The 20,256-nt window shown below is 42.8% G+C and overlaps 2 protein-coding genes across 3 annotated transcripts; one reads left to right on the plus strand and one right to left on the minus strand.

Moving 5' to 3' along the window:
* Nucleotides 1–3,332: 3,332 nt before the first annotated feature.
* LOC306913909 (tripartite motif-containing protein 16-like) lies at nucleotides 3,333–11,213 on the minus strand. 2 transcript variants are annotated; one of them, XM_079490744.1, is made up of 7 exons: nucleotides 10,823–11,213; nucleotides 9,029–9,085; nucleotides 7,617–7,700; nucleotides 5,558–5,791; nucleotides 4,998–5,148; nucleotides 4,557–4,616; nucleotides 3,333–4,471 (listed from the first exon to the last, which is right to left on the minus strand). In XM_079490744.1, exons 1-7 carry the CDS (start codon nucleotides 11,042–11,044, stop codon nucleotides 3,816–3,818), a joined length of 1,464 nt encoding a protein of 487 aa, XP_079346870.1. In that variant the 5' UTR covers nucleotides 11,045–11,213; the 3' UTR covers nucleotides 3,333–3,815. The 2 variants fall into 2 exon arrangements, with proteins under 2 accessions (XP_079346870.1, XP_079346869.1); XM_079490743.1 differs by having other exon boundaries at nucleotides 7,617–7,712; nucleotides 8,705–9,085.
* A 3,158-nt stretch (nucleotides 11,214–14,371) lies between these two features.
* On the plus strand, nucleotides 14,372–15,703 carry LOC306913729 (tubulin beta chain-like; the record flags this gene model as incomplete). Its single annotated transcript, XM_079490542.1, has 1 exon — nucleotides 14,372–15,703. Exon 1 carries the CDS (start codon nucleotides 14,375–14,377, stop codon nucleotides 15,701–15,703), a length of 1,329 nt encoding a protein of 442 aa, XP_079346668.1. The 5' UTR covers nucleotides 14,372–14,374.
* Nucleotides 15,704–20,256: the final 4,553 nt, after the last annotated feature.

A 20,256-nucleotide genomic window follows, 5' to 3' on the forward strand; every position in this document is an offset into this window, starting at 1 on the left:
GGATCATAATCTGCACTCAACAATTTACTTTGACTTTGTGCTGGAGCAGCTCGCAGGTGAAGGGATTAAGGAATATATCCATTTGAAACGTGATATGGTCACCACACACACACACACACACACCCGGTTGCCAACTATTATATTTTCAAATAAGGGACACCTTTGGAAAAATTGGTCATTTCCGGTCAAACCCCCCCAATTTAAGGTCTAAATCAGGGGTTCTCAACCCGTGGGTCGCGACCCCTCGGGGGGTCGCCAAATTATTTTAGGGGGTCCCCAAATTATTTTAAAAAATAAAAAAATAAAAGTTTTTTTTTTAAATTTTATTTTCACGATTTTTCAAAAATAGCAGACCTACAAGCTCATAGCGCGCCACTCGGTGGCGCGCTATGAGCTTGTAGATCTGCTATTTTTCAATAGCTAAATTATAACAATGCTTAAAACACCAAAAGGGGTTTAAGGTTATTGTAGCAGTCAATTTCGGGAGGCGGGAGGGGGCGGGGCGGGGGTCCCGAGACATTGCCAAAGCATTTCCGGGGGTCCCCGGCCAAAAACGTTGAGAACCCCTGGTCTAAATTACGTTAATCAATTACATTAAATTAAACAATACAGTACAATCTTTTGGCTTCCTGCAGCGACTCCACATTGTTTCTTCAGGAACAATATTTCTAGTTGTAATATTGTAATTGTAATATAATATTATATAATGAATATCAAATACTACCTGACCTGTAGACATGTAGGCCTATGAGCTATATAGTATGCATTATTTTTATTATGAATAAATATTAGTCATTACATCTACTTGCATTATAATATGATTTAGTTGATCTTAATGGTTTAAAAATATCACGGTGTATCAGTGTTGGGGTAAAAATAAATCTAAATGTTAGTAAAGGTATGATTTGGAAAGTATACATGACTTGAATGAATCTGCAGTCTGCACTGACCTAAAACTTTGCTCTACCCCTTCCAAGTATGCAGTAAATCGTCTATTTTACGTCATGATGATGTACGATGATAAGAGCGCCCCTCGCTTCACACTGGTGTGAGTTTTTTTTTAAATGCTAAATTATTAAAGATTTTCCTCTTAAATTTTCAAAAATTGCAGATGTACTGCTCAGGTTGTGAGCGTAGATCTGTAATTCTTGAAGAATAGCCAAGCTATGAATGGATAAAGTGGTTAAAATGATTGTGGTGCTATATATTAACGTATATATCAACTACTTTTGCAGGGGACCCCCTGGAAGTCCCCTGAGGACCCCTTGCGGCGGTGCCCTATCCGCACTTTGCGAACCAAAGCTCACACACACACACACACACACACACATGCCCATTTGAAGATATTGACTAAAATATCTCTCACGATAGAGATACTAAAACCATATTCAAAGTTTGAAAAACTTATTTTTATTTTGTATTCCTCTGCCTAGAATGAACTTTAAAAAACTGAACAAAACAAAAAACCCTGGAACTGCAGGATTGTATACACTGACACCACGGCGCGTAAACAGCGCCTCAAACTGTGACTCCGCCCACAACCGGGGGAAGTTGTGATTTGCGCTCGTTCACTGCAATGCAATTTGCGGCATTTTCAAAACAATATTGAGCAGAGTAGCGATTATCAAACGTATTTGCAATGCCATACGTTGAAAGATCTGTTGCCCGTGGACAAGGCACGCTACCTCCGCAAGTTAGATAGCATCGGCATAGATGTTTGTCCGTATGTGATTAAGGATTGGACCAAGTCGTACTGGCAGCCATAGAAAATTCTTACCCCAGGCTAAAACCGGATGTGACGTTATTGGGCGTTCCTGTCTAGCGTGGTGTCAGTGTATACCATGTCTGATTTCAAAGCAAACGATAATAGGATACGAGTTGTTGTATTTATTATATTTTCATTATTTTCTTCCCAGCAACCACCAGACTGGAATCCCTAATCCCAAGCATTAGCCTTTTACCGTATGTTCTGTCTTTTTGCAATCTAGTGGTTTTGTGTCTTGTATATTTGTCTTTTAAATGCAGCCATTTCAGCTTTTAGCGTTACTATATCATGGCAATGGCAACTAAAAAATACGGGGAAGCAGCGTTTTGCTTCTACGGGCCGACGGCGTGGAACAAACTCCCACTGTACCTTCGACAGGCAGCCTCTGTAGACATTTTTAAAGCGCAGCTCAAGACTCACTTCTACACTCTTGCTTTTTTTATTTTTTTAAAGATATTTTTTTTGCGGCTTACGCCTTTTATTGGTTTTTGAAGGGACAGACAGTAGGCTGACAGGAAACGGGAGAGAGATGGGGGAAGACATGCAGTAAAGGCCGTGTCGGGCTCGGGAGTCGAACCCGCGGCACACTGCGACTGGATTACCAGTCGGGTGCCCAGACGGTTACGCCACCGTCTGGGCCTACACTCTTGCTTTTAATTGATCTTTTAATTGTTTTGTTATTCATGTCCTCACTGTATTGCATTACTGCTCGTTTTTTTTAATGTTTATGCCTTGCTTTTCTTTTCTTTTTTAAAGAACTTTGAGCTGCATTTCATGTCATGAAAGGTGCTATACAAATAAAGTTTTATTATTATTATTATTATTATATCGGTCTACTTGTGCTGCTAGTGTTTGAGAAGCTGAGGTCTATATTGTACTTTTATCTTGTTGAATGACTATTACTCATAGTGCTACAGTGTGAGGTCTATATTGTACTTTTATCTTGTTGAATGACTATTACTCATAGTGCTACAGTGTGAGGTCTATATTGTACTTTTAACTCGTTGAATCACTAGTACTCATAGTGCTACAGTGTGAGGTCTATATTGTACTTTTAACTCGTTGAATCACTAGTACTCAGTGCTACAGTGTGAGGTCTATATTGTACTTTTATCTTGTTGAATGACTATTACTCATAGTGCTACAGTGTGAGGTCTATATTGTACTTTTAACTCGTTGAATCACTAGTACTCATAGTGCTACAGTGTGAGGTCTATATTGTACTGTTATCTTGTTGAATGACTATTACTCATAGTGCTAGTGTCTAGGAGCTGATCTATATTGTACGTTTATCTTGTTGAATGACTATTACTCATAGTGCTACAGTGTGAGGAGGTCTTGTGGACACAACATGTAACAATAAAGAGCATCTTGAACCTTGAATCATTGCTGCCATCAACATTAGTCCTCGTTACCATTAAAGCACACAGCTGGCATGCTGTGGCTGTGTGGCACCACACCGCCCTCTACTGGTGACACAGAGGAGTAGTTGGGGTTATAGTTTTAAAAGGCAGGAATAGAAGTGATTTTTATGGATTTTATCAAGATAGTTGAAAATAACAACAACTCTCTCGTCATTACCAACCTTTATTGCAAGAATACTGCCGACAGCAGTGGTTCCCAAAGAGGGATCTTAATGTGTATACAGTGTAATTATACAGTATACGTTTATAGAGAGGACATCTGCACATTTATAAAGTTACAATTTAATGTCTTTTAAGACCTCTTTATTTACCAAATTGTCATATAAAGACAGGGGTAAACGTTGTGAAAATAGACGATCTACAAGCAACGATCACAACGCCTCGCAGTGCAAGGCAGTAAAAGAAAAAAAAAGTAGATTCAAATTTGTTTGCCTGTTTCTTTACGTATTAAGTGTACGGTATTTGACAATTTGGTATCTTTTATGTGAAAATAAACAATCAAAGCATAACTATCATCTACCAATTAATCCACCAAGTAGTTCCTATACACTATGATCTTCTCTTTCCCTACAGAACACTGGTGAGGTTTTCAACTGAATACCAGGATCAGGTGTCTTTAAACATGCCTACCATATCTTACACACCTCTGCTGTATGAGTTACAGTCTTATAATTACGATCACCATAACTGTCCTCACCAAGACTCCCAAGTGTTGTGTAATCAGAGGGACCGTGAAGCCCTATCCCTGCGTAGAGAGGATGTGTGAAGGTGGTGTGAACTGTGTGGAGGAGGGTTGTTGTGTTGTCACCAACACTGTAGAAGGACAGAGTCCCTGCCTTGTGGTCCAGGAACACCCCCACCCTGGTGGAAGTGAAACTATACGTATAATAATCTGGAAGACTGGGATTGGTATTAACATCTCTGGTGTAACTAGTAGGCTTTGTCACTTTGGTATCAATGCCGTTGTGTGTGAACCAGCAGTCGTCACCTAAGCATCTTAAACACCAGGACTTTGAATTGAATGCAAAGCTTGACTGAAAACGCTCATGTTTGTCGATGTCGTCGTAACAGACAGCTATATAAACTAATTCACCCTCATTCCATTCTACTTCCAGGTAACAGCGTTCAGTCAGAGCCTCCTTACACAACACCTGACGGTACAATAAAAATCTCTTTGGGTGTTCAGGGTGCTGAGTTTTCTCTCTGGTCACCTTCCTGTTCTCCTCTGACAGGACGAGGTTGTCGTGTACTGTGTTCTTATCCAATGAGAGCGGACAGGAATCTGTGAGAACACACGACAACACATGATGAACGTCAGTGTCATCAAGCTGTTGGTCAGAAAACACTCAGCCTGAACATGGACTCACATTGTAAGAGTTCCTCTCTGGTCTGAGGCTCTGCTGGATGAGAAACATCAGCTGGAGACTCTGGAGACACAAGACATGAGTCAGATGAAGAACACTCTGAAGAATGACCTCAACTAAACACTCTGGAGACACAAGACATGAGTCAGATGAAGAACACTCTGAAGAATGACCTCAACTAAAGCATTGCTTCTCAAAGTGGGAATTTTTGGTGTACAGCGTTAACATCAACTGTCTTCTGACTTTAACAATCCACTGTTTACTATGATGGCTGGTTGATCTGGTGTGTGTGTGTGTGTGTGTGTGTGTGTGTGTGTGTGTGTGTGTGTGTGTGTGTGTGTGTGTGTGTGTGTGTGTGTGTGTGTGTGTGTGTGTGTGTGTGTGTGTGTGTGTGTGTGCGTGCGTGTGCGTGCGTGCGTGCGTGTGTGTGTGTGTGTGTGCAACCTGTGTGTGTCCAGGGTGTGTTGAGGACCAGGTCCAGGTCATCTCTCAGAGCAGACACATCTTCTCTCAGCTGAGTGAAGGAGCTCAGAGTGGACACGACATCACTGGGTAAGACTGGAGGTCCACTGGAGCTGGACGCACTCTGGACGCTCTGGAGAGAACACATAAATAATAGTATTAATAACAATTATTATTGTAATATTGCTTCGTAATCCTTTTCATACCAAGGGCCATTCAATTCGTATTTGGCCCCCAGACCCCCATCAGAAAATATTGTCTGCCAGACAAGGTTTGTGTTATTAAAATGTTTCAAAGATATTACACTTTTTTTATGTACAGTACAAGGTCAAACTTGTCAATTGGTGACACGTTGTGAGCTTGTAGATCTGCTATTTTCAAATAACCAACATATTTAGGTTTAAAGTGGTTAAATGGTTTAACCTAAACCTGAAATGCATGATGTCATCAGTGTGGGACAGAACCGGAATGAAATACGTGATGTCATCAGTGTGAGACAGAACCTGAATGAAATGAGTGATGTCATCGGTGTGGGACAGAACCTGAATGAAATGTGTGATGTCATCAGTGTGGGACAGCTGGTCCAGCTCAGCGTGTGTCCTCTCCAGCTGTGCGATGTCTTCCTCCAGCTGTCTCAGGACGTCCTCAACCTGGGACACGGCTGTCTTCTCCTGCTGTCTGATCATGTCTTTAACCTGGCTGTGTCTTCTGTCCACGCTCGCCTTCATCTCTGAGAACATCTGCTCACTGGCCTCCACGGCTGCTTCTGCAGAGCTCTGCTTAACACACATGCACACAGTCACGCACACACACACACACGCGCACGATCGATCGTGTGGTGCAGTGGGTTGGGATCCAGAATCGCTTCCATCACAACCGTACGTGTCAGTATGTGGACTTCATGTCTGTTATACAATTACAATACCAGTAACCTCGGGTCACCAGGCTTTCCACCTCGGAGGAAATCTGATCTGTGTTACCAAATTGCCGTGTGAACCGGTCTGGAGCGGATGATATCGTTACGTCATGTTGTAGTCACTGTTTTGTAGTCATCAGACCAGAACCATCGGAAGCAGAACTTCCTTTCCCTCAAACCGTAAGAATAATTAATACCTTCTCTATGAAGGCGTGACTCGTTCCCTCGTAGCCTGCAGCTTTTATTGGGAAAAATCAGTTTGAGGGAAAAGATTCCAGATTGAGGGTTCCGGCCTGATGACTACAAAACAATGACTACAACATGACGTCACGATATCATCCTGATGACTACAACATGACATAACGATATCATCCTGATGACTACAAAACAATGACTACAACATGACGTCACGATATCATCCTGATGACTACAAAACAATGACTACAACATGACGTAACGATATCATCCTGATGACTACAAAACAATGACTACAACATGACATAACGATATCATCCTGATGACTACAAAACAATGACTACAACATGACGTAACGATATCATCCTGATGACTACAAAACAATGACTACAACATGACATAACGATATCATCCTGATGACTACAGAACAATGACTACAACATGACATAACGATATCATCCTGATGACTACAAAACAATGACTACAACATGACGTAAAGATATCATCCTGATGACTACAAAACAATGACTACAACATGACATAACGATATCATCCTGATGACTACAAAACAATGACTACAACATGACATAACGATATCATCCTGATGACTACAGAACAATGACTACAACATGACATAACGATATCATCCTGATGACTACAAAACAATGACTACAACATGACATAACGATATCATCCTGATGACTACAAAACAATGACTACAACATGACATAACGATATCATCCTGATGACTACAGAACAATGACTACAACATGACATAACGATATCATCCTGATGACTACAAAACAATGACTACAACATGACGTAACGATATCATCCGCTCCCGACCGGATCATAAACCCGAAAAGGAATGCTGCCCAGGCTACAATACCAGTGGTTCTAAAACCGTTTAATTTCAAGGGTGATATTTGTAGCTGTACATAATATTCTATGGACTACAGAACATCAGAACTACTGAGTAGTCACAGTAAGTAACAGAACATCAGAACTACTGAGTAGTCACAGTAAGTAACAGAACATCAGGAACTACTGAGTAGTCACAGTAAGTAACAGAACATCAGGAACTACTGAGTAGTCACAGTAAGTAACAGAACATCAGGAACTACTGAGTAGTCACAGTAAGTAACAGAACATCAGGAACTACTGAGTAGTCACAGTAAGTAACAGAACATCAGGAACTACTGAGTAGTCACAGTAAGTAACAGAACATCAGGAACTACTGAGTAGTCACAGTAAGTAACAGAACATCAGGAACTACTGAGTAGTCACAGTAAGTAACAGAACATCAGGAACTACTGAGTAGTCACAGTAAGTAACAGAACATCAGAACTACTGAGTAGTCACAGTAAGTAACAGAACATCAGGAACTACTGAGTAGTCACAGTAAGTAACAGAACATCAGGAACTACTGAGTAGTCACAGTAAGTAACAGAACATCAGGAACTATTAGCTAGCCTGATGTGAACTCTGACCTTCAGGGTCTCCTTGACCTCTCTCAGCTCTTTCACTTCCTTCTTTCTCTCCTGGATCTTCTGCTGGAGGTTTTGCTGACTCGTCCCCAACTGTTTCTGCAAGAGAACGTTTGGATTCACACACAACGTGAAGACACAGTTGACACAATACGTTCATTTATACACCGATAGCAGGGCAGCTCTGCTACTCTCTCTTTGATGTGTGATAGTGCTGCTCAATTAATCATAAAAAAGATTGAGATCTAGATTCAGACACCTACTGCATGCAATCTCATTTTGTGAAGAACGGTGCAGCACTAGATGGCTGTCCAATTCATTTTAGTTACTCTTATGTTTTTGTTTATGCTTTTTGAATAAATATTTTCATGGAAAAAATGACAATCGTGTGAGAATCGTGATCTCAATTCTCGTGGAGGAAAATCGAGATTCACAGTTGAGCAAGAATCGTGCAGCACCGGGAGGTCTGCCTTCTCATGCATGAAAAATTAGATGTTTGCTCAAACATTGTTAAAATAGTAGATCTACAAGCTCACACCTCCTCGCGTTGAGAGGCGTTGTGAGCTTGTAGATCGGCTATTTTCACAAATTGTATCTGTGGAACCGAGTCACCTTAAACTGAATGCCTGAACTAATTTCCTTGCGGTACCTGTCTGTGGCTCCTCTCTACGGTACCTGTCTGTGGCTCCTCTCTAAGGTACCTGTCTGTGGCTCCTCTCTACGGTACCTGTCTGTGGCTCCTCTCTACGGTACCTGTCTGTGGCTCCTCTCTACGGTACCTGTCTGTGGCTCCTCTCTACGGTACCTGTCTGTGGCTCCTCTCTACGCTACCTGTCTGTGGCTCCTCTCTACGGTACCTGTCTGTGGCTCCTCTCTACGGTACCTGTCTGTGGCTCCTCTCTACGGTACCTGTCTGTGGCTCCTCTCTACGGTACCTGTCTGTGGCTCCTCTCTACGGTACCTGTCTGTGGCTCCTCTCTACGGTACCTGTCTGTGGCTCCTCTCTACGGTACCGGTCTGTGGCTCCTCTCTACGGTACCGGTCTGTGGCTCCTCTCTACGGTACCTGTCTGTGGCTCCTCTCTACGGTACCTGTCTGTGGCTCATCTCCGCGGCCGCTGACACCGTGTCGTGGCCCTTGTGTTCATCCATGGCACACAGGTAGCAGATGAACTGCTGGTCCGTGCGACAGAACACCTCCATGGGCTTGTGGTGTCTGGAGCACATGCTGTGGTGCAGGCGGGCCGCGCGCGTGGCCGGGACCAGCTTGTGCTTCTTAAATGCAGGAACATTGTAGTGAGGCTGGAGGTGAGTGTCGCAGTAGGACACCTCACACCCCAGACAGGACATCACGGCTTTGTGGCGTCTGCTTTCGGGGCAAAGGTCACAGGCTACGTCCGCAGGGCCGGCGTAGAGCGGAGCGGCAGAGACAGAAGACCGCTGAACATCTGGAGTCCTCAGTTTCTCCACAAGCTGCAAATAGATTCAGATTCACGTTATTGTCACGTAGATGCACTGGTTAGGTACATGTGGAAAACATACACTCGGAAGCTCCACTGCAATACAAAACGACTACCTAAAATCAATCAATAAAAACAATAACAGCCAGGGCACAAATACCAGTGAAAGTGCAAAGTGTGTGCTGAGGGTTTTTACACAGTCAGTCTTTCCTGAGAAAGAACAGCTGTCCCTTAGCCTGCTGGTGTGTGTAAAGCTCACTCACTGATGACAACTAAAGTAATGCTTAATGTAAATCGCTCTGGCTTTTAAGAGCGTCTGGGATAAATGCCTAAATTGTAAACTAAGCCAACAGGAATCTCTAGTCATTCTATGTACTGTACACGTCCATGATCATAGGAATGTTAACTATCTGAACATGTCTTACATAGAATTCAGACTTATTTAAAATGAACATTTATTTCAGCATTAATGATGCTATACATTCTTTCCAACGTGTAAACAGTACATCCTTCAACTTCAGAGCCAAAAATAACTAAGTGGTTATTTTCTTGAACTGTCTTTTTTTACAGGCTCACAACTATGCATCAGGGCAGCTCAAGGTACCGTTCACTTCCTGAACATGACACTGGTACAGAATATATAGTATGTACCGAGTTCAGATGATCAGCCTGTAGCACGTGACCTAGTTTTGACGACCCAACCATCCTGGTCATTTTCCCCCCATTTTTTCCCTTGACCACAATGTTAAAATGGAAGATAGAGAGCATGTTTTTAAACGCTAGGTTCATTGTTTACTATCACCATAGACTGCCACACCTTAAAAATGAAATGAAAATGAAAAATAGGAAAGAAAAAGAGACAAAAAGAAAAAACATGGACTATGGCTATCTTCCACCACGAGAACTGACCTTGCATGCATTCCAGAAGAACTCTCTAGGCCAACTCTCACACACTCACACACACACACACACACACACACACACGTGAACTCATGGACTAATAAGTCACATACACTCCCACACCCTGTACGGAGATGAAGTCTTGGCGCCGCATGAAGCTGGCTGCCTGTTGCTGCTGTTGTAACACTTCAATTTCTCCTCGGGGATTGGATTAATAAAGTATCTATCTATCTATCTATCTATATGATAACATTCTAACCAAGTGATCAGTAAAGTCATTATTATTCAGCTCTAGCATTAATACTTATATTTTATTAAAGTCTTTGGAGTTTAGTTCAAAATAGCCTTTGTACTTTCGCACTTGGGCTTTGTACATCTACATTAACGTTCATATTTAAAATATAAACAACCTTCCCAATGGGCACTGATGTTACAATCATGTACGGATGATCAGAAGTACCCGTATAGTCCGTATTGTTCAATAAAACGCATTTTAATCCCATCGGTGTCTATTTTTCCTCAAAGAGTTATAACATATCAGAGTGCAATACACCTCCCAAACGATAGGGTCGCGCAGTTTAAAGTATACAGAGAAAATGGCCACCGATCGGATTAAAAGGCTTTTTATTGAACAATAAGGAATATACAGATACTTCTGAGCGACCGTACATAATTAAGACATCTGTGGCCATGGGTTTAGCACTTTACATTTGAAATATGAACGTTTATGTAGATATACGGACCTCAAGTAAGAAAGTACAAAGACTATTTTGAACTAAACTCCAAGACGCTGGGCGACTGGATCCAAGTCTGCTTCATGTCTCTCTCTGATGGTCATCAGAATGATCACCTCAGCCAGCATGTGGTTCCTCCTCAGAGCAGGCCGTGGACAGAAGGTCTCTCCACACTGAGGACAGCTGGACAGGCTCTTCTCCTCGGCCTCCTGGTCCCAGGCTCCTTCGATGCAGCCGAAGCAGTAGCTGTGTCCGCAGGGCAGAGTCACTGGCTCCTTCAGCACCTCCACGCACAGAGAACAACTGAACAACTGGTCCTGGTCCACGACTAGAGACATTTTACTGACTGACGATCACCTCTCTGTGGAGAATGACTGTTGACTGAGACTAACGTGAGTTCCCAGAACTAGAAGTTCTCTCATAAAAACAGGAGGACTGACTCTGGGCGAGGCTGAAACACAGAAACAAACACATTTAGGTTTCGTTTCCTCTGAACTCCTAACCAGTGTGTTGCCAGATCGGATGTCACGGGAGAAACAAGCGGTCAGGTCTATGAAAACAAACCCACAAGATGCGCCAAAAAGGCTGTTGGGTTGTTTTGTTAAATGTTTGGTATTTTGTTAAATGTTTGGTATATTTTGGTAATGAGAGCGTTGTTGTTTTTCAACTATCTTTAATATCTATAATATCCAGAAAGTTATTTTCCATTTCATATCAGCAGAAAATGACTTCTTCCTCCTCCTCGTCCATTGAAGCTGTAGAACCACAACAACTCCTCTGTTCCACCAGTAGAGGGCGGTGTGGTGCCAGACAGCCACAGCATGCCAGCTGTGTGCATTAATGGTGACTTTTGATTGATCGAAGTATTTGATTGAAGTATTTATTAACAGTATGCAGAATAATAGGTACATTTCAAGCACAACTCAATACAAAAACTGTTAACTGTGGACGACACCATAAAGCATTACACCGACTTGTTTACAACAGGGTCCACCATTTTCAATTCATCATAACATTTAGAGACGTACAAATAGGCTATACACTTTATATAACAAAAAAACAGGAAATCATCATAAAAGGAGACAAATGTGACAGGGCCTAATAACTAATGATGATGGCAGCAATAATACAAGGTGCTTTTTGAGTGGTGTAAACCACTCCTACAACTGGCTTTTGTGTGCAGAAAAAAATGAGCATGGTTGCTATGTTCAAAATAATTTCTGACGTAATTAAATCACACCCGGGTGAACTGGATGACCGTAGCAACCATGGTCATTTTCTCTGCACAGAAAAAGCCAGTTGTGAAATCACATCCGGGTGTGATTTCATTACGTCAGATCAGAGCTGATCAGGCTACATAATACCTTACCTTATTTCATTACGTCAGACATTACGTCAGACCACAGCTGATCATGCTATATAAAACCTTACACCACTCAGTTCACACGGGTGTGATTTTTATTGTTACATGTTGTGTCCACAAGACCTCCTCACACACTGTAGCACTAGTAATAGTACTATAGGCTGAGTAATAGTACTATAGGCATTCAACAAGATACAAATGGTAATAATAATAATAATAATCACACCTGTGTGAACTGAGTGGTGTAAGGTCTTATATAGACTGATCAGCTGTGGTCTGACGTAATGAAATCACACCCGTGTGAACTGGGTGACCATAGCAACCATGCTCATTTTTTTGGTACGGACAGACACGTAAACTAACAAAGCCAGTTGTAGGAGTGGTTTACACCACTCAATAATAATAATAATAATAATATGGAGGAACATCATACAGTAAATAAAAAATCACACCCGTGTGAACTGAGTGGTGTAAGGTCTTATATAGCCTGATCAGCTGACGTAATGCCTTACGTAATGAAATCACACCCGGGTGAACTGGGTGACCGTAGCAACCATGCTCATTTTTTGAGCACAGACACGTAAACTAACAAAGCCAGTCGTACTCAAAGATAAATAAAATCACACCCGTGTGAACTGAGTGGTTTTGATTGATTGATTGAAGCATTTATTAACAGTTTGCAGAATTACAGTACATTTCAAGCACAAACTCAATACAAAGCCTGTCTGACGTAATGAAATCATGTCTGACGTAATGAAATCACACCCGGGTGAACAGGGTGAACATAGCAACCATGCTCATTTTTTCTGCACTAACAAAGCCAGTTGTAGGAGTGGTTTACACCACTCAAAAAGGATAAACAGTTGTTGTCTTAAGGTTCTTGCTCCTAGAGTATACATTAAATGTGAACATAATTACTACTATACGCAGGTTATCAATAATATAACATACTGTAGCGTCCCAGTGGAACACTAGTACTGTGTTATGGTTAGGACTGTGCTACTGTGTGTGTTCCTTTAAGGACCAGCCCGGGGGGAAGTACTTCCGCGGTGAGGGCGGAAGCACGTTTACTAGTTTGGTGTTGTTGTTGTGCTCTGAGCCGTCGGGTTACGCTAGCATTTTGGTAGGCTATTCGTAGCTATCCAGCCATCACTATTGTGTGCCTTGTAACTCGTTATTACTAATAAAAGCAACTTAAAGAAAGAAGGTTGTCATGTCGTTCGATGGGGGGAACCCCACCGGGGGGGGGGGGGGGGGGGGGGGGGGTTCTAAGTGTTGGAGTTTGGAAGTGCTCATTGAATATCACTCAACAGTCCATGTGTACCACCTGTTTTGAATTTTCACATAATGCAGGAGTTTGCTTTACTGATAACGAGCGCTTCCAATTAAACTCTGACACTTTGTTGAGTTTGACGTTGTTTAATACCATCAGATAGGACCTTTCTGTTTGGATCAATGGGCTGTAAGTTACCACCTTGCTGGCCAGATGGCAGCGGTGTGAATAAGGTCAATAGCTCCCGATGAGCAGGGTGGTGCCTTGCATGGTTTCCTCGCAACGTAATGCACAATCTATGTAAAGAGCCTTGGATGGAGGCGCTATATAAATGCACCATTTACCCATGACCACTTATCACCCAAAGTGGGGTCCGGGGACCCCCAGGGGTCCTTGAGGGAGTTCCAGGGGGTCCCCTGCAGCTAAATGATAGTTAGGAACCAAATGGACCCTTATGGGTCTGTAACTCTCAGAGTTAGATTAACATTCATTTTACAATATAAATTGGGGGTCCCAGAGATAGAAATTACATTAAATGGGGGTCTGTAGACTAATATGCATGTCAAACTGGGGGTCCTTGAAATTAAACGAGTTGAGAATCACTGCTAGAGCCGTAAAAATCTTCTCTTATGGGAGTCCCTGGCATATGTTTTCAAATGGATGTCCGCGGGCTTATTAGTGTCCTTGACATGAAAAAGTTTGGGAACCAAGTGGTGTTGTTAGGCAACAGTTTGTGTGTGTGTGTGATGTCGGACCTGTCGGAGCCTGGTAAGGTATATAAGACGTGGTCCTACACACAGCCTACAGAACAGAATATAGAATTGCCTAAGAACAGTGAAGAAGAAAGAGGAATCTAGAAGCAGAAAGAAGAAGAAAGAGGAATCTAGAATCAGAAAGAATATTGAAACTTTGAAAGAAACTAGAAAAAGAAAGAAACTAGAAAGAAATTGAAACTAGTGAAAGATTGAAAAAAAACTAGTATAAAAGACTGAAAGAAGTTCTTATAGGTGACCGAACTAACTTTTGACAGAAATGAGAGAAATTGTGAGTTTACAGGCTGGCCAATGCGGCAATCAAATTGGATCCAAGTTCTGGGAGGTCATAAGTGATGAACATGGCATCGACCCCACCGGGACATACCGTGGGGACAGCGACCTGCAACTGGAAAGAATCAACGTCTATTTCAACAATGCAACGAGTGGCAAGTATGTTCCTCGTGCCGTGCTGGTGGATCTGGAACCGGGCACCATGGACTCGGTGAGGTCCAGTCCTTTTGGTCAGATCTTCAGACCGGATAACTTTGTGTTTGGTCAGACCGGCGCCGGCAACAACTGGGCAAAGGGCCACTACACCGAGGGAGCGGAGCTGGTGGATAACGTGCTGGATGCGTTGAGGAAGGAGGCAGAGAACTGTGACTGCCTCCAGGGTTTCCAGCTCACCCACTCCCTGGGAGGTGGAACCGGGTCAGGCATGGGCACTCTGCTCGTCGGCAAGATCCGAGAGGAGTACCCTGACAGGATCATGAACACGTTCAGCGTGGTGCCTTCTCCCAAGGTGTCGGATGTGGTGATAGAGCCCTATAACGCCACCCTGTCCGTCCACCAGCTCGTGGAGAACACGGACGAGACGTTCTGCATCGACAACGAGGCCCTGTACGACATCTGCTTCCGCACCCTCAAGCTCACCACGCCCACCTACGGTGACCTCAACCACCTGGTCTGTGCCACTATGAGCGGAGTCACCACCTGCCTGCGCTTCCCCGGCCAGCTCAACGCTGACCTGAGGAAGCTGGCGGTCAACATGATTCCCTTCCCCAGGCTGCATTTCTTCATGCTTGGGTTCGCTCCGCTCACCAGCCGAGGCAGCCAGCAATATGCGGCCCTCACCGTGCCCCAGCTCATCCAGCAGATGTTCGACCCCAAGAACATGATGGCAGCCTGCGACCCACGGCACGGACGTTACCTCACCGTCGCCACCATGTTCCGAGGCCGCATATCCATGAAGGAGGTGGAGGCGGAGATCCTCAAGGTGCAGAACAAGAACAGCAGCTACTTCATCGAGTGGATCCCAAACAACGGCAAGACGGCCGTGTGCGACATCCCGCCCCGCGGCCTCAAGATGTCCTCCACCTTCATTGGCAACAGCACGGCCATCCAGGAGCTGTTCAAGCGCATCTCGGAGCAGTTCACGGCCATGTTCCGCCGCAAGGCCTACCTCCACTGGTACACCGGCGAGGGCATGGACGAGATGGAGTTCACGGAGGCCGAGAGCAACATGAACGACCTGGTGTCCGAGTACCAACAGTACCAAGACGCCTCCGTTGACGACGACGGAGAGGATGAGGAGGAAGAGGCGGACTAGAGAATACTTGTCATACCAGCAGGGAGCTGCAGGACAGAAGGAGAAAGAACAGAAAGACGACCATGGAGGCATCCAAACAAATTCTTACCAGAGAGATTGAAAAAGCCATGAAACAAAGTGAACTCCTAGACCTATAGCCCGTTTGGAACCTCACTCTCCGTGACAGCTCCGAGATGAGGTTCCCCACTGCGCTAGGTCCCGGCAGAGGCTGCGTCCGGTACATCGACAACGAGTACCCCGTTTTCGCGACGTCGTATCCAAAAACTATAGGTAGTTTGAGACACAAACAGGTATCGGAAGATAGTCGGAATGTAAAATGTTAAGCGACGGCTTGAAACAACCGTTTCAAATCACGTACTTAGTCAGCCTGAGATAGACACGTTTTCCCATTTCATCCGAGTCGGAGCAGTACTGACACCCGCGGTCGGGCCTTCCCCCATGGGTTGAACGGGAAAACATGCCACAGGCTGCATGACTAACTAACCGATTTAAAACGGTTGCTTCTTCCACCCGTCGCTTAAATTGTACTTTCCCGACTCTTTTGCGCACACATCTGCAGGCGTCTCGGACCATTACCTTTGACTTTTTGGATACGAAAAAGGTTGCGGAAAAAAGTTCATCGTTGGCCGACTTCCTGCCGGACACGACCTCTGACCTCTGAACCCTACGCACCTGCGGAACCTCATCTCAAAGCTAGCGTGGAGAGGGAGCTTCCAAAACGGGGCCAGTGAACGCCAAACTACGTATCCCTGTTCAGTTAACGCTGAATCACTGCTACATCTTTTTTATACGGAATATACTGCACATATTTTTTAACATGATGACAATATTCACATGAGCCATTTTTTTAAATTACAGAATATTGACACCATGACAATATTTCTGAACATCCCCTTCCCCTTTTTTTAAGAACAGATGATCACAACAACACGTCTGTTTTTGTTATTATTTAGTTCACGACAGATTATCCACAACAAAATAGGTCTGTTTCTGCACCATTTTCTTTTATTTTTCTCCACAACAAACATGTTTCTGAATCTCCTTTTTTTTTAACGACATAATGTCAATATTTCTTTTTTTTAATACAGCAGAATATCTACAAAAGATACTCTCAATCTTCCGCCGTCTGAAAACCCACCTCTTCAGACTCCATCTTAGCCCTTTCCATATAGCCTCGACGACCTTACAGGCGTATGCAAAGGCTCAACTTATGTACATTAGATAGCATTTTTATGTAGTCATAGCACTATATAGTAAAAGTGTAATATCTATATAATGAAACTATGCATATTTGCATGTATGCAAATATGCATAGTTTCATTATATATATATTCCACTGTTACGTTCTTAGCTTACGTATGATTCATGATAACTACTTTGTATGTATTGCCATGTTTTGTTCTTGCTTAATGTAAGTCGCTCTGGATTAAGAGCGTCAGCTAAATGCATGTAAAAAGTGATGTTTGAGGCAGTACCTCATTTTATTTTATCTTTACGATCATGTTGATTTTTCGGCACACCGAAATTTATTTTACCACGATATCCACGACATATTTGTCTGTGTTTTTGCACCATTTTCTTTTCCTTTTACAACATCCACCCCAACACGACTATACACCTTCTGTGTCGCTGTCTGATCATGTCATGTCTCTTCATGTCTGCATTTTGCACATCCTCTGCTGTCTGGGTAGGTGTTGGCTGCAGGTATCGCTGAGATATGGGTGGCGGTGGCTCAGGGGTAGGACCATGTAAAATAGCTCGAACCAGTGCTGGTTATTTAGTTAGGACCCACTACAGTGGTGTTCGATACGAACTTAACCGGGATGTAGAAACCTCTACGGTTGCTTAGCCATTAGCCAGTTATTCTGTCCCATCTAGAAGACTCGTGCCAAAGGTAAGAAGCTATCCAAGGTATATGGGTTGTAAAACCAGATACCTTGATTCGTATGTGTTGACATGTTGGAGATACCACGTGTGTTGTTTGGTATCTGAGGTTTAGAAGCCATGGGAGCCGCCTTTTATGCTCTGCAAGTCTAGTGTCACGATGATGTCTCCACTGTGTATATCCATCTTTGGACTAGAGTGTAGAGTGGCTGGATGGTAACCGTAAGGTTGCTAGTTCGATCCCTGTGGGCTCCCCCAGAGTTACTGTCGAAATGTCCTTGAGCAAAGACACTGAACCCCTAATTGCTCCTGATGTGCAGGTTGGTGCCTTGCATGGTTTCCGCCGCCATCGGTGTATGAATATGTGTGTGAATGGGTGAATGTAATGCACAATCTCTGTAAAGCGCCTTGGATAAAGGTGCTATATAAATTATTTACCATTTACCATTTACCATATTCTCAGCGATACCTGGCATTACAACCCAGACATCGTCGTGTGTGTCAGAGATGAGAGATTCCGGCATCCTGGTTAAGTTCTAATCGGACACCACTGCGGTGGGTCCTGACCCAGACAACCAGCACTAGTTCCAGCTATTTTATATGCATAGTGACTTTCCACTATTGGACATCGTTGTAGCTGCAGCTGCAGAGAGCGTTTCATCAACACGGCTCTGGTATCCGTCAACCGGACTCTCTCTTTCCCCTGTGTTTCGCCCAGTGGTTTTCAGGTTAGTTTTAGTCATAGTTTCTGTAGGGTTTAGGCGCCAGACACCTGTGCGACACCAAAAAAAGGAGGCGTGTCCCACCGTAAGACCTGAGTACAACCTACCTACCCAAGAACACTTCCCCCTCCGGGCTCCAATTATGTTGGTCAGAGTGATGTAAACCAATGGTTCCCAAATGGGGTCCGGGGACCCCCAGGGGTCCCTGAGGCGGCCGATGGGTTAAGTATCTTAATTGCCATGACACATTGGCACATTGGATGGGAACCGGTTCAGTTCTGTTTGGTTCTTAGTCCATGAGCCAGAGCTCCAAACCGATTCTTAGTCCATGAGCCAGAGCTCATGAGTGGACAAAACCATACCTATATTAAATTGTTTATAGGATCAATCTAAGTAAATTAATATGATAACCCTTCCACAGTAGTAGCGTTTGCATTTTTTCCTATATAGTGCCTCATTTGCATATTTTAATATACAATTTCAGAACGTATTACAATCAATCATTGTCTTTGTGTGCAGGCCTAAGTAATCAACTGGGGAAGTCTCATGGTGTAAACTATTAATTAAATGTTTACATATTTACCCACTGCCGTTATGCCAGTGCATATAGGCATTCTATGGATAATAAGGGGTCAACCTCAAACAACTTGCAACAGAAACTCTTTCAACTTTTTTTGTTTCATAAATATGTTAGTAACAACAAATCAAAAGTCTATAAGAAATCCCAGTAGGGGAACATATTGAAAAATGCTACAATAGATGATGGTACCCTTAACAACATATATAAGGCAAAATTCTCAAAATTTCATTCTGATTTAAGTAGCATGTGACGTGTAAAACTAGGGACTTTTCTTGATTCTGAATCCATTCCATTTTTTTCACAAAAAACACCCCAAGTTGGGCTAAAAATGTCCATAGCCACTTGCGCATTTGTGATAACCATCACATTTTGTGATGATATGTTCCCTACTGGGATTTCTTAGGACCTTTGATATGTTGTTGCTATACCATATTTATGAAACAAAAAAAGTTGAAATAGTTTCTGTTGCAATTTGTTTGAGGCTACCCATTAGTGAACTCGCTAACGCACTGGTCCAGGGGGAGATGCTCCCTTGTAAAAGAGATTTCTGGTCTTAAGGTTAAAAAGATGACATTGACTGCAACTACACAGTATATTCATACATATTTTGTATGTAACCCAACACTGGTATACTTGTCTACCAGTGTTGGGTTACACATGCAAAATATTAGGGATGTCCCGATATAGACCTTTTGCCGATATTGCAACTCCTAATTTCCGATACCGATATCAACCGATACTGATATACGCACTTGTGGATTTAACACATTATGCCTAATTTGTGATGCCCCGCTGGATGCATTCATAAATGTAAGGTTTTCCAAATAAAAATAAACGTTATCATAATTTAATTAAAATAAGGGATGGGCAATTAATCGGTCATCACATCAGATCGGTATCGAATCAATATCAAAATAATATATCGGTTTTAGCAGATATTATATTTTATAATAATTTTGCTGAAAAATAAATAAATAAATAAAAGCCTGAAAAAGCTTCTGAGGAAGCTTTCAAAAGAGTCAACAAGTTTGAACATTTTTAAATAAAAATACTACATTCAAGCTGTTTATGTTGGATATGGGCCAACATTTTAATAACAGTGGCCTAGTTTTGGAATAAAGAGCCATATGCCTATATGCTTTTTTTCAAATGCAGTGTTTATAAGCCTTCAGAATGGACAAATCGGTTTTATCGGTTATCAGCCATAACAACAATGTTATTATATCGCATAACCATATCGGACAAAATGTCTCATTGGTACATCCCTAATTAAAACCGATTATGATCAAATATTTTCAGATTTTACATGCAAATATCGGCCGTTAATATCGGACATCCCAACAAAAGATTCATGAATATATTGTATA

The sequence above is a fragment of the Electrona antarctica genome (assembly GCF_951216825.1).
Source record: "Electrona antarctica genome assembly, chromosome: 21".
Classification (NCBI taxonomy): domain Eukaryota; kingdom Metazoa; phylum Chordata; class Actinopteri; order Myctophiformes; family Myctophidae; genus Electrona; species Electrona antarctica.